Raw genomic sequence first — 22736 nt, 5'->3', positions numbered from 1 at the left:
CTCTCCTTAGGGTGCCTATTAACCCAAAAGACACAAAACCAAAGAGCAGCCAGTCACTTTCTTCCATTACCAGAGATGCAGAAAGAAAATCAGGTATTCAAAGTGCTCCTGTCTTGTACTGTGACTACAAAGCCTCGTACCCTGTATCAACAGCAGCTATTCAAAATACGCCAGAACCAAACATTACAAAATGCAAATAAAAAAAAATTTAATTATACTAAAGGTTACACTTGGGTTCCACAAATTAGAGTTTGAAAGTTCCAAATTCAATCAGTCCCTAGCAACAAAAATGGTGTATAAGTCTATATAACCTTAATTATGCTACACTCATATGTAAAGAGGTTAATGAAAAGTTTTGGATGCCTCGCTATATTTGTTTGCATTCCAGTTTCCTATGAAAAAAGGTTCAGCACTATTTTCTGTGCATCTGTGTCTCCCTTCCTAATTACTTTTGAACTTACTGGACAATTTCAAATGGATTTGACAGACAGAACAGAGGACTCGGATAACAACATTATTACAGTCTTCATGAAAATAGGCAGTCAAGTAGAAGAGAGATCTGCAAGTATCCCAACCAAGGGAAGGACTGCAATCCAAACTCAGATCTTACTGGACACAAATGGAACCTTGTAAATGCTTCTCCAGAAGAAAAGTTTCTACTAGAGCTCGTATCTTCCTATAGACCATCCCTAGAGACATGGCAAACCCATAGGAAACAAGACAATTAGTTCTGCCCATAGAGCAACTTGCTAGGTAATAAACACAGAGTCAAACTTCACTTGCTGTCTCTTTCTAGTGTACACACAGTTAACTTCCTATTTTTCTTAATTGTCAAGGCTTAACTTAATGGAAGTTACATGCGTAGATAGGCATATAACAGCACAGGAATTTTGAATCTCATGACATACTGTAATCCATATTTAAACAGAGACTGCTTATTGAAGCAGTCAACCTTTTTAACAAGTACCAGTTCTCAGTTCACAGCTGCCTTCCTACTCATGATCACCTAAAAAACCCTTATAGCAGTTACAAAAAATTATTGACAGGAAATAGCAATTTATTCATATGCATTAAAATTATATTTTCCCATATATATAATCTGGTGGCTACAAAAAAAAGGATGAGCATAAGCAGATAGCTTGCCAAAGATAAATCTGAGAACTTCCATTTTGGTACAAAAGACATTTCTTAGGACCATCTCACTGCTTTGTTTTCTGAAAACAGAGAATACAAGTTAGAACACACTGCATTATACATTTTGGACTAGTGAGAAGGCCCTAATGGTATTGGCTACATACTGTATGTTGATAGATCCACAATATCACATAGAACTGGTAGATAAAGTATTGAATTCAGTTCTTACCAGATCCTTAATTTCTAAAATTTCAAATTTATTTCAATTACCTCAGTGCTTATAGCTATAAATAATCCTTTCACACAAGAGAACAAAAATTAAAATACTTGACAAATAAACAAAAGGCACATTTAAAAAAAAAAGATCTTGTTAATAATATAAAAGCCAGATATAGAAATTTTCTGTGAGTGACCAAAGCTGACCAAAATCATAATTGAGACACTTTAAATAAGTTGAATTTTCTGAGGGATGGTCCTCAGTATTTTCTAGCAATCAAACAAAAATAACAGTTGCTTTAAATTTTTTTTTGCAATAATACTTTTCCAAGTTTAATTTCTTGAAATGTGTAATTTATTGCAAAGATGCATACAAAACAAATCCTCATAGAGATAACAATATAGATGGCTATAACTAGATCAAGTTTGAAAAATGAAACAGAAAAGAAATCTTAAAGTAAAAGACAAGAAAAATGAAAAACATTTGAAATGGGACCTTCTAGAAGAGGATGCCAGCCTTAAAATGTAAAAGCACTCTGGCGTGCTTGTTTGTAAGGGGTGAAATTAATCTCATCTATGGTATGCTGCATCATTTTTCATGAGAAGGACAGTAATAGCTTCTGCTATTAAAGCATTCTACCATTTAGAATAATACTGTTGCTTGTGAAAAGCAGGAAGAAATGATAGGTCACATTTTAAATTCCAAATGCATTCATAAAATGTTGGGCATAAAAAAAGAGAATACAACAAAAGTATTAGTTTTGTTGTTAGACACTATGAAAGTTAGGTCTTTTTTTTTTTTTTTAAACCATATATAAATTGCATCTAGACAGAGCAATTAAATGATCATATGGTGTGCCTCATGCAGCCAGAATGTCAGACACATTTACAGTTGAATTTGTTGAAATTTTTTTTTTAAATGTAGAGACCAAAATAAGCAAGGAAGAAAATAAACAGTGCACATCAAACCCAGTTGTGTTTCACTCCAATGACTCAATCTGAACTGTCAAAAGACATTATTTCCATGAAAAATCTGATAATTATATGGGTGATTCTAAAGTTATGTTACTTTAAACATACCCAAGAAATGTGCTCTAAATCAAGATGACTTTGTACAGGATAAAATAACTGTCTCAAATTATGCTTATAAGGCTGTTCATCATGCACATACAGTTCTATTATGTGGCAAAATTTAGTTTTCCTTATTTAGAAGAATGGTTCTACTAGATTTTTTAAACCAAGTTCTTAAAATAAGTTTTAACATTAGGTGCTAAAACTCTCAGATATTAAATGCAAAGAAGAAAATCCACAAAACAGGTGAGCTTGGAAACTTAAATTGTTTAATATAATTGCCATCTAAATGAATGAACTGAAAAACAAATCAGTCTACGGAAAGTCACTTAAATAATTCTGTAAATTATTCCCTACTATAGCTATAGGAAGCTGCAATCCCCTTTACATATAATTCAAGACAACGTACATGTTTAAATAAAAAGAAATTAATTCCTCAGTTAAGGAAATAAAAAAGCATTCACGTACGAATTTCATTTGCAGCTGTCACTTATTTAATAAATAAAATTGTAAGACGTATCACAGATCAAACTGAGAGCAATGAAAAACAAACCATGAATAAAGTGCATCGAGATACTGCATTTAAAGCCATATTTAAAAAAGTATATTCCTACACACTATTGCCAGTGATCATGCAGAACTCCATTATTATTAGAAGGGTTCCCCAAAGAGACAGTAATAAGCAGAGGAATATTATGATGTAAAGTTGGGTCCTCTGAACCTTTTTTTTAATTAGAATCTATTTGTCAAGCAATTTAAACTATAAATTTGCAAAACAAAGTAGCAAATAATTGCAGTAAAACCACCTTGTTTAAAACCTAAGATTGTTAGGAAATATAAATGTATTACTGATGCATATTTGTATATACTGATAAAGATTATGTTTTGAGCAAAATTAACACAACTATGTTATCAAAATATTAAATCTTCTATCACATAAATAATACATTGCAGGTACTGTATATAAGTCAAGTTTCAGATTGTAGTGCTTGACAATGTTAGCATATGCATTTGTGTTGGAAATAAGTCTACTTACAACTGAGTCTGTATCTGGACACTCCCTATTAAAAAATAAAGAAAGAAAATATACAATTATAAAATGCACATATGATTTTATTCATACAGTTCTGGTACTTCCTTTAATATTTTCAATGAATTTGAAACATTGCATTTGACCCATTTACCTCTCAAACTCTGTTAAACTTTTTGTTATCAATAATCCACATTCAACTGAATGAGATTTAAATAAAAAGCTGAAAGTTTATGCTAAAATTACTGCAGAAGAAAAATTCATAGTAAATGCTGAAAAACAAAAATCACATCACAGTGAAAAAAAAAAAAAAAAATATCAAGGGAAGTCCAGAGTATCACACTGTATTTTGGATGAATATACTTTAAGAGTCAGGTCTCTATGGATGATGTGCATAATAAATAAAAGTCACCAATCCTAATGAAATAGTCCACACACAATTGCAAAACATTTTGGACAATAACCAGTTCTTAAAGCAATTAAGACTATTCTTAAAGGAATTCAGAGCTTCTCTCTTCTGGAATTTCATTCTTAGTTTGAGTTTGTCAAGCACAGTTGAAGTCAAGCACCAGAAGATGCTGGAAAACATAATAGAATACCCTCTTAAGAAACACTTAAACAAAAAAAAAAAGTTGTCAGCAGAAAGGCAGTGATTGCAAGCACATTAATCACAAGTGTTATATTTTTCTGATATAACTTGGATTTAAGCATTAATATTTTTAAAAAATTAATGATACTGAATCTCTCTCACTGATCTATGCAAAAAGCAGAAGCAATTACATTTACAGTTTGTGGAAATACTTGAGTAGCATACAGGTCCTCTCTAATCTGCACCCTGACAAATAAAGCCATAAGTGCCAGTATAACTGAACGACAGGTTTTATATAGTCAAACTAAACATCTTAAATGTGTACTTATTAAAAAAAGAGAAAATATATCAAATTTGTAGCAAACTAAATCATGTTTTCTGAAAGACTAAATAAGTTAAATGTAAAAACTACAGTGTCTTTAAAACCAGATATGAAAACTTGCTAACATGGAAGCATCAATACAGAATTCAGTACAGGCTGTTAAGGAATTGACAGTGAGATGAAGGATCCCATCTCCTCTGAAAGGCCCCACACCAAAGAAAACACATGTGACCAAGTTTCTAATTGACTTATCTTAGAATCATAGAATTGTTTCGGTTGGAAGGGACCTTAAAGCCCATCTAGTTCCAACCCCCCTGCCACAGGCAGGGACACCTTCCACCAGACCGGGTTGCTCCCAGCCCCATCCAACCTGGCCTTGAACACTGCCAGGGAGGGGGCAGCCACAGCTGCTCTGGGCAACCTGGGCCAGGGTCTCACCACCCTCACAGCAAAGAATTTCTTCCTAATATCTAATCTAAATCTCCCCTCTTTCAGTTTAAAACCGTTCCCCCTCGTCCTGTCACTACTTGCCCTTGTAAAAAGCCCCTCTCCAGCTTTCCTGTAGCCCCTTCAGGCACTGGAAGGTGCTAGAAGGTCTCCCCAGAGCCTTCTCTTCTCCAGGCTGAAGAGCCCCAACTCTCTCAGCCTGTCTCCATAGCAGAGGTGCTCCAGCCCTCTGAGCATCTCCGTGGCCTCCTCTGGACTTGCTCCAACAGCTCCATGTCCTTCTTATCTTGGGGGCCCCAGAGCTGAATGCAGCACTGCAGGGGGGGGTCTCACGAGAGCGGAGTAAAGGGGCAGAATCACCTCCCTCGACCTGCTGGCCACGCTGCTGGGGATGCAGCCCAGGATACGATTTGCCTTCCTACAGTGGGCAGTTCTTCATCCTTCCAGTCCCTGCCTCTGCCTTCTGCGACTTGGGTGGTTAGGCTAGAGCACTTGCCGGTGAAAACTGAGTCAAAGAAGTCATTGAGTACCTCAGCCTCCTCCCTATCCCAGGTAACCAGGTCTCCCATTTCCTTCCGGAGAGGGCCCACCTTTTCCCTAGTCTTCCTTTTATCACTGACATACCTGTCGAAGCATTTCTTGTTGCCCTTGACATCCCTGGCCAGATTTAATTATAAAATGCACATATGATCAGTCAGTCGGCAGCGGCGGCAGCAGCAGCGGCAGCGGTGACAGCGACTGAGGTGAGTCTGGGGCGAGGGTGAGGTCGGGCTGTACCGGGAGGTTTCCGTACTCAGGGCCACCCGAGCAGCAGCCCCGAGTCCCGTCTGGACCCAGAAGTTCCCGGCAACGAATGAGGCAAAGAGGGGGCGTAGCCGGAAGCACCGCTGGATATTTGAAGGGCCCCTGGGGAGCGCAAGCGACCCAGAGCTCGCAAACAGGGCGAGCAGGAAGGTGCGGTCTCCCTCCCATGGGGGCAAGAGGACAGTCCATGAATGGTCTCCACTCGGCGGGGCCCTAAGTCCTCTGCGAGTGCCAGAAAGAACATGGCAATGCAAACGGACCTGCCGTGGAAGCATGCGGAGGTCCAGGTGGCAGGCTGCAGGGAGTGCCAGAGCCTGGCCCTGGCACTCGAGGGTAACGGAGACCGCGCCTGTGTATCTTCCAGTATCTGAAGGGCCTACAGGAAAGCTGGAGAGGGACTTTTTACAAGGACATGTAGTGACAGGACGAGGAGAAACGGTTTTAAACTGAAAGAGGGGAGATTGAGATGAGATCTGAGGAAGAAATTCTTTGCTGTGAGGGTGGTGAGACACTGGCACAGATTGCCCAGAGAAGTTGTGGCTGCCCCCTCCCCGGCAGTGTTTAAGGCCAGGTTGGACGAGGCTTTGAGCAACCTGGTCTAGTGGAAAGGTGTCCCTGCCCATGGCAGGGGAGTTGGCACTAGATGATCTTTAAGGTCCCTTCCAACTGAAACCATTCTATGATTTTTCATTCATCTTGAGAGTGAGGTGAAGAGAACACCTGGTAGCACCTATGAGGAGCACGGTGGGTGGGTGAGTGCACAGTTTCCCTTCCTCCACTCCCCTTACAGTCACACATCTCTGAGTTTTGCATGTAATTTGCTTTAAAAATATATGCAGAGGACCCAGGTAGGAAACCATAGGGGGAATCTTGCAACATTTTCTCGCGTATAGCTCCTCTTGTTTTTCTCTTTGCTTCCCTGGGAAAGGTGTGTGGAAAGACCGTTGGGATGCAACTTCCTCAAGCACTCTCATGATCCAGATGTTTTCTGATTCATGATTTTCTTACTGTAGCATTTTGATGAGATTTTTTTGTTTTGATTTTGCTAAAACAAAACACCCAGTAATCGAGTGTGGAAATGTGCTTAGTGGTTAGAAGAGGAAAGCAAGAGCTAGGACGTCCGGATTCTGCTTCCTGATCAGCCACTGACTCAATTTGGGTAATTCATGTCACTCCTCACACTTCAATTTCTTCCTTATCACACAACATTACTTACTTCCAGACTGTTGTCATAATGCTTAATTTATTCATGTCCATGGAGTCCTTAAAGATCATGAAATGAAGGGCTTTAGGTAAGTGCGACATATTATTGATATTCTTACTTATTGCTCATCGTAACTGAGGATGGAAGGAAAGTCAAATAAGTTTCCCAAACGCTACAATTCAGGATTAAATTGCGTTGCTAAAAACAGCCAAGAAATGTCTTTCTGAAATCACCATGTCAAGGTTAGCTATCTTCCTTTAATATGAAGGAAAGATTTGATTTAGAAAATTAGGGCCTGACTCAGTCAGCCCTCCCACATATAGGTAAATTCACTGTGATTGGTTAGTTAACTAAATGAGAAAGGGGTTGCAGAATCAGACCCTTAATACTTTCTCTTGTATTTGTCTGCAGTAGGGTTTGTATTTTGATCAGTTACATTAATTTAAATATCCTGGGGTATATTATCTCTTTGAAGCATACATACAATTAATGTTAATGACACTTAAGAGCTCAAACCACAAAGCTACTACAGGCTTTTAGCTTTTCTTCTGATGTGTCATTTCAGTATGTTTTACACCTAAAGAGCAGTTGTGACAGATGCACTCGACCCCTTAACCAAACTAACAGTAGTTTGATACAGGCTCCAAAGGAGGTAAAGGCCTGAGCCATAGCTGGGCCAAGAACTCCTCTAGTTTCAATCTGTTCTCTGAAAACCCACAAAGAAACAGTCATCAACGCATATGAGCTTGGAACACCAATCATGCGACTGACACATGAATAGCAGGTGGCTTTTCCAAGATTAATTTATCAAGGAACAAAGTAAGTTGTGGGTACAAGGAGTCCAGGAAGGCTGGACGTGCTTTGAAAAGGAATTGCTAAATATTCAGGAGCAGGCTGTCCTGGTGTGTAGGAAGACAAGCCGTCGGGGAAAAAGACCGGCCTGGTTAAACAGAGAACTTAGGCTAGAACTTAAGGAAAAAAGAGAGCCTACTTGCTCTGGAAGAAGGGTCGGGTAACTTGGGAGCTCTATAGGGACGTGGCCAGGTCGTGTAGGGAGAAGATTAGAAGGGCCAAAGCTCAATTAGAGCTTGATTTGGCTGCTACAGTCAAAGACAACAAAAATACTTCTACAAATACATCAACAGCAAAAGGAGGGTCAAGGAGAGCCTCCACTGCTGAATGAGGAGGGTAGTGTAGTGTCAGGGGATGAGGAAAAGGCAGAGGTGCTCAATGCCTTCTTTGCCTCGGTCTTTAATGTCAGGACAGGTTGTCCTCAGGAGACTCGGCCCCCAGAGCCTGAAGTTAGGGTCGGGGGGCTGTGTGAACCCCCCGTAATCCAGGAGGAGACGGTTAGTGACCTGCTGTGCCAGTTGGACACCCACAAGGCTATGGGCCCGGATGGGATTCACCCCAGAGTAATGAAGGAACTGGCAAGTGAACTTGCTAAACCACTCTCTATTATCTACCGGCAGTCCTGGTTAACTGGAGAAGTTCCAGCTGACTGGAAATTAGCAAATGTAACGCCCATCTACAAGAAGGGTCGGAAGGATGATCCAGGGAACTATAGGCCTGTCAGCCTGACCTCGGTGCCAGGCAAGGTGATGGAACAGATCATCCTGAGTGCCATTACACGGCACATGCAGGACAATCGGGGCATCGGGGCCAGCCAACATGGATTCATGAAAGGCAGGTCCTGCTTGACCAACCTGGTCTCCTTCTATGACCAAGTGACCCGCTTAGTAGATGAGGGCCGGGCTGTGGATGTATCTATCTAGACTTCAGTAAGGCATTCGACACGGTCTCCCACAGCATCCTCCTAGACAAACTGGCTGCCCAGGGCTTGGATGGGTGGACTCTTCAACGGGTTAAAAACTGGCTGGACGGCCGAGCCCAGAGAGTGGTGGTGAATGGGGCAAAGTCCAGCTGGCGGCCGGTCACTAGCGGTGTTCCCCAGGGCTCAGTTCTGGGGCCGGTGCTGTTCAATATCTTTATAGATGATCTAGACGTAGGGATTGAGTGCACCCTCAGCAAATTAGCAGATGACACCAAGCTGGGTGGGAGTGTTGATCTGCTGGAGGGTAGGAAGGCCCTACAGAGGGATCTGGACAGGTTAGATAGATGGGCCGAGACCAACGGCATGAGGTTCAACAAGAAGAAGTGCCGGGTCTTACACTTCGGCCACAACAACCCCATGCAGCGCTACAGGCTGGGGGAGGAGTGGTTAGAAAGTAGCCTGACAGAAAGAGACCTGGGGGTGCTGATCGACAGCCGGCTAAACATGAGCCAGCAGTGTGCCCAGGTGGCCAAGAAGGCCAATGGCATCCTGGCCTCTATTAGGAACAGTGTAGCCAGCCGGTCTAGGGAAGTGATCGTCCCTCTGTACTCGGCACTGGTGAGGCCGCACCTTGAATCCTGTGTCCAGTTCTGGGCCCCGCACTTCAAGAGAGATGTTGAGGTGTTGGAGCGAGTCCAGAGGAGGGCGACCAAGCTGGGGAAGGGTCTGGAGGGTCTGAACTACAAGGAACGGCTGAGGGAGCTGGGGTTGTTTAGCCTGGAGAAGAGGAGGCTCAGAGGTAACCTTATTGCAGTCTACAACTACCTGAAGGGAGGTTGTAGTGAAGTGGGAGTTGGCCTCTTCTCCCAGGCAACTAGCGATAGGACAAGAGGACCCAGCCTCAAGCTTGGCCAGGGGAGGTTCAGGTTGGACATTAGGAAGCATTTCTTCTCAGAAAGGGTCATTAGACATTGGAATGGGCTGTCCAGGGAGGTGGTGGAGTCACCATCTCTGGAGGTGTTTAAGAAAAGACTGGACATGGCACTTAGTGCCATGGTCTAGTTGCCATGGTGGTGTCAGGGCAATGGTTGGACTCGATGATCCCTGAGGTCTCTTCCAACCTGTTTGATTCTGTGATTCTGTAATTCTATCAGGGCTTTAGCTTTCCTAACCTGGTCCCTGGCTGCTCGGCCAATTTCCCTGTATTCCTCCCAGGCTACCTGCCCTTGCTTCTACCCTCTGTAGGCTTCCTTCTTGTGCCTGAGTTTATCCAGGAGCTCCTTGTTCATCCATGCAGGCCTCCTGGCGTTTATTGCCTGCCTCCCTCTTGGTTGGGATGCATCGCTCCTGAGCCTGGAGGAGGTGGTCCTTGAATATTAACCAGCTTTCTTGGGCCCCTCTTCCCTCCAGGGCTTTATCCCAAGGGACTCTCCCAAGCAGGTCCCTGAAGAGGCCAAAGTCTGCTCTCCTCAAGTCCAGGGTGGTGAGCTTGCTGCGTGCCCTCCTTGCTGCCCTAAGGATCTTGAACTCCACCATTTCATGGTCACTGCAGCCAAGGCTGCCCTTGAGCTTCATGTCCCCCACCAGCCCCTCCTTGTTGGTGAGAACAAGGTCCAGCATGGCACCTCTCCTCGTCGGCTCCTCTGTCACCTGGAGAAGGAAGTTGTCATCCACGCATTCCAGGAACCTCCTGGATTGCTTGTGCCCAGCTGCGTTGCCCTTCCAAGAGATATCGGGGTGGTTGAAGTCCCCCATGAGGACCAGGGCCTGTGAACATGAGGCTACTCCTACATGTCTGTAGAGGGACTCATCTGCTTGGTCTTCCTGGTCAGGTGGCCTGTAGCAGACCCCCACTATAATGTCTCCTGTCCCTGCCTTCCCTTTAATCCTGACCCATAAGCTCTCAGTCGGCTCCTCCTCCATCCCCAGGCAGAGCTCCATGCACTCAAACTGGTCATTGACATAGAGGGCAACACCCCCTCCTCGTCTCCCCTGCCTGTCCTTCCTAAAAAGCCTGTATCCCTCCATTCCAAGGCTCCAGTCATCAGAGCCATCCCACCATGTCTCTGTGATGCCAATAAGGTCGTAGCCTTGCAGACATGCGCACGTCTCGAGCTCCTCTTGTTTGTTCCCCGTGCTCCGTGCGTTTGCATAGAGGCATTTCAGTTGGGCCCCGCACAAAGCTGCCTTGCAGCCTGAAATTCCTATCCGTGGCTCTTCTGGCACTCTCCTGCCAACCTGCCATCCTTCTCCAGTCTCTGGGCACCTATTACTGGCCCTGGCATCGGACTGGCTGAATTGGGATGGACTGAGGTTCCCCTCCCCTAGCAACTCTAGTTTAAAGCCCTCTTTACCAGCTTGGCTAGCCTATGACCCAAGACACTCTTCCCCTTCTCTGACAGATGGACCCCGTCGGCTGCCAGAAGACCGGGTTTCTCAAAACGAGTCCCGTGGTCTAAGTAGCCAAACCCCTGTCTGTGGCACCAGTCCTGTAGCCATGTGTTGATTTGCCTAATCTGACTGTCCCTTTTAGTCCCCTTCCCTTTGACCAGGAGGATCGATGAGAAAACTACCTGGGCCCCAGAGTCCTTTACCGCTGCTCCCAGGGCTCTGTAGTCCTCCTTGCTACGTCTCAGACTGCTCCTGGCTGTATCACTGGTGCCCACGTGAAACGGCAGCAGCGGGTAATAGTCCGAGGGCTGTACCAGGCTCGGCAGTCTCTCCGTGCCGTCCCTGATGCGAGCCCCCGGTAGGCAGCACACCTCTCTAGAGAGCGCATCAGGTCGGCAGATGCCCCTCAGTAGAGAGTCACCTCCCACTATCACCCGTCGCTTTTTCTTGGTAGCACTGGTCTTTATACGGGGGGCACACTGGGCTGCCTTACTGGGCTCCAGCGCCTCTCGTGATGCGGCGGGTCTTTCCTCCTCAGACTGCAGAGGACTGAAGCGGTTCTGCAGGGGCACCTGAGGCCTTGGAGTAAGTCTCTTCCTCCTGCTGGTTCTTGCCTTTACGACCGGTGCAGATCCCCGAGCCGGAGCTGCAGCCCTCGCTCTCAGGCGAGTGCTCACCAGTGTGCCTTGAGGGTCAGGTAGCGTGTCTGCGCCCTCCCTGCACGAACTGCCGCGCCACGCTCTGGTCGCTGGTGCTCCCTAGGCCGCCTTCTGTAGGAGGGCCCGCGGTTGCTCTGGCAACGTCCCCGCCTCGTCAGCGACTCTCCGCGAGAGCTGCCGGCTCCGGGCGGTTCTCGCCGCTGCCCTGGCGTTTCCTTTCCTCAGGAAAAGCCCCTGTGCGCCGAGATCTGCCGCTCCGCTGCGGGACGGGCCGGCTCCGGAGCAGCTCCCCTCGGCGACTGACTGACCTTCGTGTCTGCAGGGTTGTTTCTCTCACATATTCTCACTCCCCTCTCTTGCTGCAATGGCCGTTGCACAGGTTTTTTCCCCCCTTCTTAAATATGTTATCACAGAGGTGCTACCACTGTCGCTGATGGGCTCGGCCTTGGCCAGCGGCAGGTCCATCTTGGAGCCAGCTGGCATTGGCCCTATTGGACATAGGGGAAGCTTCTGGCAGCTTCTCACAGAATCTACCCCTGCAGCCCCCCTGCTGCCAAAACCTTGCCACGCAAACCCAATACGAAGAGATATCCATATTATCTTTCAACATCAAATAAAATGTTTTTGGGAAAAGACAGCATTTAGAAAAGTATTCAGATCCACTGGACAAGCATACAAAGGTACAAAGTGTTTCACATACTACAGAAGTCAGTTTTCAGCCCTCAGTGCCTGAGAAAGTTTTCTTTCTGTTACAGGTCAAGGAAAAACACGATCTCCGAGTAAGGATACATTTAGTAATACACCTGGGAAGAGTTAATTTGGAGCTTCCTGGCCTTGCTGAAGGTTGAAGAACAACAGGTACCAATTGCTACTGCCACGGTGCACCGACAACAATATCGCACCAATCGAGACTCCCTGATCCCCATTCATAAACTGATTAGACAATTAGAAAATCAAGGAGCGATTAGCAAGACTTGCTCACCCTTTAATAGTCCTATATGGCCAGTGCGAAAGTCTGATGGAGAATGGAGATTAACTGTGGACTATCGTGGCCTAAATGAAGTTACGCCACTGCTGAGTGCTGCCGTGCCAGACATGCTAGAACTTCAATACGAACTGGAGTCAAAGGCAGCCCAGTGGTATGCCACCATAGACATTGCTAATGCATTTTTCTCTATTCTTTTGGCACCAAAGTGCAGGCCACAGTTTGCTTTTACCTGGAGAGGTATCCAGTACACCTGGAATCGACTGCCCCAGGGGTGGAAACACAGTCCTACTATTTGCCATGGACTGATCCAGACTGCACTAGAAAAGGGTGGAGCTCCAGAACATTTGCAATACATTGATGACATCATTGTGTGGGGTGATACAGCAGCAGAAGTTTTTGACAAAGGAGAGAAAATAATCCAAGTTCTTCTGCAAGCTGGTTTTGCCATAAAAAGAGGCAAGGTCAAGGGGCCTGCCCGGGAGATCCAGTTTTTAGGGATTAAATGGCAAGATGGGCGTCGCCAGATCCCGATAGAGGTGATCAACAAAATAACAGCTATGTCCGCACCAACTAACAAAAAGGAAACACAAGCCTTCTTAGGCGTTGTGGGTTTTCTGGAGAATGCATATTCCAGATTACAGCCAGATTGTACGCCCTCTTTATCAAGTGACCAGAAAGAAGAATGATTTTCAGTGGGGCCCTGAACAACGACAGGCTTCTGAACAGATTAAACAAGAGATTGTGCATGCAGTAGCCCTTGGACCAGTCCGTACGGGACAAGATATTAAAAATGTGCTCTACACCACAGCTGGGGACAATGGTCCTACCTGGAGCCTCTGGCAGAAAGTACCAGGGGAGACTCGAGGTCGACCCCTAGGATTTTGGAGTCGAGGATACAAGGGTTCCGAGGCCAATTACACTCCAACTGAAAAAGAGATACTGGCAGCATATGAAGGAGTTAGAGCTGCTTCAGAGGTAATTGGTACTGAAGCACAACTTCTCCTGGCACCTCGATTACCAGTACTAGGCTGGATGTTCAAGGGTAAGGTTCCCACTACCCATCATGCAACTGATGCTACATGGAGTAAATGGATTGCATTAATCACACAGAGGGCTTGAATAGGAAACCCTAATCGCCCAGGAATCTTAGAAGTGATCATGGACTGGCCAGAAGGCAAAGACTTCGGAATGCCACCAGAAAAGGAGGTGACACGTGCTGAAGAAGCCCCACCGTATAATGAACTACCAGAGGATGAGAAGCAGTATGCCCTGTTCACCGATGGATCCTGCCGTCTTGTAGGAAAGCATCGGAAATGGAAAGCTGCTGTATGGAGTCCCATACGACGAGTCACAGAAGCCACAGAAGGACAAGGTGAATCAAGTCAATTTGCAGAGGTAAAAGCCATCCAGCTGGCTTTAGACATTGCTGAACGAGAAAGGTGGCCAAGGCTGTGTCTTTATACTGACTCATGGATGGTAACAAATACCTTGTGGGGGTGGTTAAAACAGTGGAAGCGAAGCACCTGGCAGCGCAAAGGGAAACCTATTTGGGCTGTTGAACTGTGGCAAGATATTGCTGCTCGGCTAGAGAAACTAGTTGTGAAGGTACGTCATGTAGATGCTCACATACCTAAAAATCGGGCAACTGAGGAACATCGAAACAACCAACAAGCGGATCAAGCTGCTAAAGTGTTCCAAATAGATTTGGACTGGGAACATAAAGGTGAACTATTTTTAGCTCGGTGGGCTCATGACACTTCAGGTCATCAAGGAAGAGATGTAACATACAAATGGGCTCGTGACCGAGGGGTGGACTTAGCCATGGACTCTATTGCACAGGTTATCCATGATTGTGAAACATGCGCCGCAATTAAGCAAGCCAAACGGTTAAAACCTTTGTGGTATGGGGGGCGGTGGTTGAAATATAAATATGGGGAGGCCTGGCAAATTGACTACATCACACTCCCTCAAACCCGCCAGGGTAAATGCTATGTGCTTACCATGGTGGAGGCGACCACTGGATGGTTGGAAACATACTCTGTGCCCCATGCCACTGCCCGGAACACTATTCTGGGCCTCGAAAAGCAAATCTTGTGGCGACACGGCACGCCAGAGAGAATTGAGTCGGACAATGGGACTCATTTCAAAAACAGTCTCATAGACAACTGGGCCAAAGAGCATGGCATCGAATGGGTATATCACATCCCCTATCATGCACCAGCCTCTGGGAAAATTGAATGGTACAATGGGCTGTTAAAAACTACCCTGAAAGCAATGGGGGGTGGAACCTTTAAAAACTGGGATAAACATCTGGCACAAGCTACCTGGTTAGTTAACACCAGGGGATCTATCAACCGAGCTGGCCCTGCTCAGTCAGACCTTCTACATACAGTAGAAGGGGATAAAGTCCCTGTGGTGCATGAAAGGAATCTGTTGGGAAAAACTGTCTGGGTTCTTCCTACAACGGGCAAAGGTAAACCCATTCGTGGGATTGCTTTTGCTCAGGGACCTGGATGTACTTGGTGGGTGATGTTGCAAGATGGTGAAGTCCGATATGTCCCTGAAGGTGATCTGATTCTGAGTGAGACTACTTAAGTCAGAACTGTATGTCGTTGCTGCATAAGTGTCTTTCAGGTTAAGACAGTGGTGATGAGACCGGAGCTAGCTTCATCAAGTGGCGTCCAGTAACCTCCTCGAGTCTGACATCTTTAACCTGCAACCCGTGGGCACGAACCATGACAAAAGAGAGACTGCTAACCAGAAAGACTGCTGAAAGACTGCTAACCAGATGGAAACCCACAATCCTAAACCAAATGAACTTAATGAACTTTTTATATAGAGATGAATCATAAACTAGTAATATGTATATATATATTTGAAAATGAAAAGGTAGTGGTGATCTGAGTATGACGTGAATGGTATGGAATAAGGGGTGGAATGTCCTGGTTTGGCCCAAACCAGGCCAATTAGTCTTAGAGAAACCAAGGTCACTGCTAAATTCCTCACTGCTTACGAGTGAAGAGCCAAAGGGGGGTCGCAGCTGCAGGGAGGAGCAGACAGGGCAGGTGACCCAAGATTGACCAATGAGGTATTCCATCCCATACATGTCACTCTCACTTTCCTATTTATCACTAACCCACCGCCTCCTGGAGGTGGGGCCCAGGAGGGAGGGGCCCTCCTGTCTCCCACTGATTGGTACCAGCTTTGCCAATTTTCCAGTTAAAAGCCTGCAGGTATGATGGCAGGGAGAGCTACTGCATTTTCCCCTCTGCCTGTGCTGGGGGGAGCTACTGCCTTTTTCCCTCTGCCTGTACTGGGGGGAGCAACTCTGCCTGAGGAGGATTTCCAAGCTCTTGATCTTGGTTTTGTACATATTTGTATATATTTGGTTATTTCTATTATTATTGTTATTATATTCTTTTTCATTATTATAGTTTATTAAAACTGTTTTAACTTTCCAACCCATAAGTCTCTCTCCCTTTTCCCTTTCCCTTGGGGGGGGGGGAGAGGGTTAACAGAGAGCATCTGCCACCTGGTTAATAGCTGGCCCAGCTTTAAACCGTGACAACTGTCTCCAGAAAAATACTATTATGAGCCCTGAATCTTTGCTGGGGCTAGATTACATTTCATCATCTACCAAAGAATGGACAGAAAGAGATGCCTGGTTTGCAAGCAGGCTAATAACATGACATGAGATTAGCTTAAGTAATAACCCATGTGGTGGCAAAATTATTTTTTTGTTGGACAAGAGAAGCTGACAGCTACAGAACTCAATCATACAATAGTACTCAATACTATCAAAATCACTACTTTGCAATTAAGTAAATGCAAGAAACAAAAGGCAAATGATCAAACATACTTTTTTGCAGCTATTTGATACTGCAACAGTTGCATCACAAAAAAAAAAAAGTGTAGTAAATAACTTTCCAGAGAGAATGGATTACTTTTTAAATGGGGACTAAAACTATATAAAATACTAATATCATCGAATATTTATAACATTTTAATTTAAACATTTTATACTAGATCATCATCAGAAAAAATTATTTGTAACAGAATAGTATTCCCAGATTACTGCTCACCAAAATCACACTATATACATTTCTCTCACCATTTACTTCAGCATAATAAAGTACAGAAGAGAGGGTGGGGGAAATATTAAATCACAGAAAAAACAGAAATAAAGAGGAATGACTTAAAAAAATAACACCTTGGAGCCCTAATGGCATCATGACAGAGAGAAGAAAAAGCATTGTTTAGAAGCATATCACTATTAAAAATCAAACACCAAAAGAAAAATAGCTATATGGCACTTTGTATGTGCAAATAATTAGCATCTGCAGTTCTTAGGTCATTAATTTTTCAGTACTATATTAAAAAAAAACAAGGCTTGTTGAAAAAAATTAATTTAAAAAAGAGTGTATACAGATGTTGCCACTGATAATATTTCTATATTGCTAAGTTTCTGTTAAATTGAAAGCTATTTTCTGTTAAATCAAATACTTCTACCAAGAAAATGCAGCTAGAAATTATGAACAAAATACATTGAAATACAGTAACCATAATTACTAATACATAGAATGCTACCGATCCATCTAAGACAGAGTGTGCAGTGAATATGACAAAGGGTATAGTTGGGACATCAATCGTGAGTTAGAATGATGGTCTTTCAGAAATGAATGTGCACACGATTTACTGAAAAAAATTCAAAAATTTTTCTGTCTTTCTATACAGTACACAAAAGTTTTTCTAACAAAAGAATAACTGAAGCTTCAATTCTGCAAACACAGACATACAGTACTTTTTCCACATACAGAGCTACTATTTCGTTAGGAGTACACATGAGAATCACATTATCTACGATGTTCAAATGTAGAACAAGGGAGAACTACTTACCTATGCATAGGAAAGAATGAAACATGAGTAGACTACTAAAACATTTATATTCTTTCCTTAAAATCCTTATTTACAAAAATCTTAAATAGCTGTGATGTTTTCATATTCATAGCATTCCTCTAAACATCTGTTATAAAACCATTTTTTGTTAAATATCAGCTAATGTTTATCTCCATACATTTACTAGTTTTCATACAAGACAAGGCTTCAAGCTGGAAATATACTTACACAGACTCAGTATCTTTTTCTTTTTTCATTATACCTGATAAACCAAAAGGCTTCCTCTTCCGTGGTTTTATCCCTATGGAACAAACACTTTTCATGTAAAGATCAAAGAGATGAGTATATATTTAGCAATGATGTCAAACACTAGTGCATACCAATGCCAATACCTTTTAAGTGCTGCCATAACAACTGATACAAAAATCTAACAGTGGAGGCAGGTATGGAGCCAAAGTAAGGGAACACAAGAACAACCTAAGTGAACATTATTCCAATATGTTGTTCAGTAACACAATGTGCTGGTTTTGGCTGGGACAGAGTTAATTCTCTTCATAGTAGCTGGTATGGGGCTATGATTTGGATTTGTGATGAAAACAGTGTTGATAACACAGGGATGTTTTAGTTACTGCTGAGCAGTGCTTACACAGTCAAGGCCTTCTCTGCTTCTCACACTGCCTTACCAGCGAGGAGGCTGGGGGGTGCCCAAGACGTTGGGAGGGGACACAGCTGGGACAGCTGACATGTTCCTTCCTCTCCTAAAAAGTAGGATCTTGGTCCTGTAAAAATGAGAACGTCTCTTGGCTTCCCAGCTGATGCTGAGCTCATGATTTCCCAGTGCTGTAGCCAGCTCTAAAGCTGTTCCCACTGAGTCTGGAACCATGCCTCCCCTCTGCCTTTTCTTCCCTGTTTTTAGCACTGGATATATATAGCTTTAGTACAGGAAAAAAAAAAAAAAAGTAGTTTGCTTTCATAGCCATTTAGTGTACTAAAATTAAAATACATTTAAATATTCCATCAGGCTTACTGTCATGTCTGCTTCTCTCCCCAGCTTTTGCTGAATCAAAGTAGACTGCCAAACTTTAAACAAAATGACCAAGTGTAAGCATCTGATCCAACTAATCTACAGTTTTTTGATGTAAGATACTACCTACAGCAAGCTTTTGAGTAAAATGGTAGAAATAATTTGGCTTCCAAAATTTAACTGACAATTCAAGCACATCATTAAAAAACCACTATATGCCCCTTTACAGAAATACATTACACAGCACATAAGGAATCAATTTTAGAAATTTTCAGGGTGAAATAACTCAAAACTTCTCACAAATCAGGTAGCTATAAACTCGGCCATATCTTATATTTTAATAGACAGAAATTGCTCCAAAGTTATTTTTAAATGCTAGTCTGGGATTTACTTCCTTTCTGTGCTTTATCCAGCCCAAAACAACGATAAATGGAGTATAAGAGTAGTTTCCGAACATGGATCTTCTCTGCTTCAGTCAAAAAAGATTTAAAGTCTCAGCTGCAATCTTGGCAACTTAAAAGTTGTCGGCTACTATAGCTTTACTGCTAACTCCTCTGTCCCTACAGTAAATATATAGCTTATGCAAATAAAACAGTTCTTAACCACTTAAAACAAACCCCTAAGCTAAATAAGCTACACCAACAAAGGAAGGCTTTGCGACCATAACACTGCATTAGAATAGGTATAACTAACATGGTAACAATGGAAAGAGCCTGGGCCACATTTTGACACTTGTAAATTAAGTTACAGAGTCATAAGTGAACCAAATCCAAACCTCTAAAAAGACAGGGTCTTCGCCAAAGTATATTTATAAGAAACATTAAAATTCTCCGATCATCGTGCATTAGGCACGAAGTATTGTAGGTCTCATTTTCATAGAAGTTTGTTTCTCAGAAGAAAAATAGCTTTTTGGTCTATTGGAATACTTTAAAGTTATACAAATTCACATGTGAATATCCTTCTTTCCTCAGTTTCAGGTCCTACCTACAGGGTTGTTAAGTAAATAACTGCCACAACAACTCACGTTCAGCTGCGCTGGATGTGTTACATTCTTCAAATTCAATAGAGCCTTAAAGAAATGACAATGAAGATAAACATTAGGTTAAATCTAATCTCAAATGAAGGTCAAGCCCTAAGATATTTTAACAACTATTAATATTTCCTGAAAATATTAAATAATCTAATTAAAAATTTAGGTGGTAACTGAAAACCACAATTACTCTGCCAATGGTCAAATAGATTGTAAAATCATACATGTACAGCATACATGTACAGCAAATCATTAAATAATTTCACACTTTCATACTGAGAAAGTAAAATACTAGTGCACACTGTATAAATACAATTTAATTGCCTATGTTATTACAACCACATAAAACATTTCTAATTTGTTTCCTCTTCTCATTCAAAATTGCATCTATAATATAGTATCAGTGTAAGACTTCCGATTTATCTTCTTTTAATGAAGAAGAGCTACGTAAAGAAAAATCAAAAAGGAAGAAAGCATAGCTGTAGCCCTAATTTTTAGATTCACACTTTTTCTAACTCTGTATTGTTAGTTCCTCTTTCTTCTTCATAGCCAATTACCTGGACAGTTAAAAGTGATGTGCAGAATCTTAAACATAGCAATAAAGAAGATAAAAAGCTTTTAAAAAATCATTAAGAGTAAACAGGACAAAAAAGCAGAGAGCACTGGTTAAGTGCCATATCTAAATAAATTCATTATTATGGCTTCCCATTATAGTTGGGTGACAGATGCACTCAACCCCCTTAACCAAAGTAATACAAAAGAAGGTAAAGGTCTAGGCCATAACTGAGCCAATCATAGAATCATAGACTCATCGAATGGTTTGGGTTGGAAGGGACCTTAAAGATCATCTAGTTCCAACCTCCCTGCCATGGGCAGGGACACCTTCCACTAGACCAGGTTGCTCCAAGCCCCATCCAACCTGGCCTTGAACACTGCCAGGGAGGGAGCAGCCACAACCTCTCTGGGCAACCTGGGCCAGGGTCTCACCACCCTCACAGGAAAGAATTTCTTCCTAAAATCTAATCTCAATCTCCCCTCTTTCAGTTTAAAACCGTTCCCCCTTGTCCTGTCACTACTTGCCCTTGTAAAAAGTCCCTCTCCCGCTTTCCTGCAGGCCCCCTTCAGGTACTGGAAGGTGCTAGAAGGTCTCCCCAGAGCCTTCTCTTCTCCAGGCTGAACAACCCCAACTCTCTCAGCCTCTCTCCATAGCAGAGGTGCTCCAGCCCTCTGATCATCTTCGTGGCCTCCTCCGGACTCGCTCCAACAGGTCCATGTCCTTCTTATGTTGGGGGCCCCAGAGATGAACGCAGAACTCCAGGTGGGGTCTCATGAGAGCGGAGTAGAGGGGCAGAATCCCCTCCCTCGACCTGCTGGCCACGCTGCTTTTGATGCAGCCCAGGATGCGGTTGGCCTTCTGGGCTGCAAGCACGCACTGCCGGCTCATGTTGAGCTTCTCGTCACCCATCACCCCCAAGTCCTTCTCCTCAGGGCTGCTCTCAATCCATTCTCCGCCCAGCCTGTATTGGTGCTTGGGATTGCCCCCACCCACATGCAGGACCTTGCACTTGGCCTTGTTGAACTCCATGCGGTTTGCACAGGCCCAGCTCTCAAGCCTGTCAAGGTCCCTCTGGATGGCATCCCTTCCCTCCAGCGTGTCGACCACACCACACAGCTTGGTGTCGTCGGCAAACTTGCTGAGGGCGCACTCAATCCCACTGTCCATGTTGCCAACAAAGATGTTAAACAGGACCAGTCCCAATACCAACCCCTGAGGAACGCCACTCGTCACTGGTCTCCACTTGGACATTGAGCCGTTGACCATAACTCTTTGAGTGCGACCATCCAGCCAATTCCTTATCCACCAAGTGGTCCATCTGTCAAGTCCACGTCTCTCCAATTTAGAGACAAGGATGTCATGCGAGACAGTGTCAAATGCTTTGTACAAGTCCAGATAGATGACATCAGTTGCTCTTCCCCTATCCACCAACGCTGTAACCCTGTCATAGAAGGCCACCAAATTTGTCAGACATGATTTTCCCTTGGTGAAGCGATGTTGGCTGTCACCAATCACCTCCTTGAGTTCCATGTGTCTCAGTACAGTTTCCAAGAGCCAAGAACTCCTCTAGTTTCAATCTGTCCTCTGAAAACCCACAAAGGAACAGAGTCATCAATGCATATGAGCTTGAAACATCAGTCATGCGATTGACACATGAATAGCAGGTGGCTTTTCCAAGATTAATTTATCAAGGAATAAAGTAAGTTGTGGGTACAAGGAGTCTCATGCATACCTTTCGCATCGCATGTAATTTGACTATGAGCCAACCACTTTATTCCATAAATATGACAGCCTAAGTGAGCCGTCTTTGAGCTCTCCCTGCTAGGCAGCATGGCTGCACAGTGGTGATCTCCCCTTGACCTGGGACACCTCTCAAGGTTGCTCCTTGAGGCAGAGAGACCTCTTGCCAACTGCAGATCTTTGGAAAGTGACCGGTATAGTGCATAACCTTGTATTATAGTGCACTAAGATCTTGTCTTGGTAACTTCGAATCACTGTTATATCCTTTGTGCAGTATAGTTATACAGTGAACCTTGCCATCGAACTTTGTTAAGTTGCACTTTTACAACACCATATTTCAATAAAACCACTTTTGCTGATACCTTTGACAGTGGTTCTTTAAGCGGTCTTGTCCTTGTTTTGCTGGGATAGAATGATAGAATCAATTTTTTTACATTTTGTTTTAGTTCCTGGCCAGCCATGGTATGCAGGTTTCCATGGTGATCAAGGCCATCAACAGTTTTGAGTTAGCCAGGTGCTAAAGCTAGGAGGAGCTAAACCCAGGGCAGCTGACCCAGGCCGGCCAACAGGTGTATTCTATACCATAAATGTCATGTTCACTATAAATTGGAAAGTTTGCTGGGGGTAGTTCTCCCCCTCTCCTCAATGGTCTCACCACCACACAGAATCACAGAATGTTAGGGATTAGAAGGGACCTCGAAAGATCATCTAGTCCAATCCCCCTGCCGGAGCAGGATTGCCTAGACCATATCACACAGGAACGCGTCCAGGCGGGTTTTGAATGTCTCCAGAGAAGGAGACTCCACAACCTCTCTGGGCAGCCTGTGCCAGTGTTCAGTCACCCTCACCGTAAAGAAGTTT

At 43.7% G+C, this 22736-nt stretch overlaps 1 protein-coding gene across 2 annotated transcripts in view; it reads right to left on the bottom strand.

The window, feature by feature from the left end:
* Positions 1 to 22736, bottom strand: part of LOC137677104 (F-BAR domain only protein 2-like) — a 117844-nt gene that overhangs the window by 44799 nt on the left and 50309 nt on the right. For both annotated transcript variants that reach the window (XM_068424291.1, XM_068424292.1), the window contains 3 exons: positions 19574 to 19618; positions 17754 to 17826; positions 3458 to 3482 (listed from right to left, as the gene is read on the bottom strand). In XM_068424291.1, the coding sequence (XP_068280392.1) occupies positions 3458 to 3482; positions 17754 to 17826; positions 19574 to 19618 (143 nt within the window). The remainder of the gene's footprint in view (positions 1 to 3457; positions 3483 to 17753; positions 17827 to 19573; positions 19619 to 22736) is intronic.

Source organism: Nyctibius grandis (genome assembly GCF_013368605.1).
Source record: "Nyctibius grandis isolate bNycGra1 chromosome W unlocalized genomic scaffold, bNycGra1.pri SUPER_W_unloc_1, whole genome shotgun sequence".
Lineage (NCBI taxonomy): Eukaryota > Metazoa > Chordata > Aves > Nyctibiiformes > Nyctibiidae > Nyctibius > Nyctibius grandis.
Note: the sequence above shows the minus strand (reverse complement) of the source record. Positions and strands in the feature narration are given on the sequence as shown.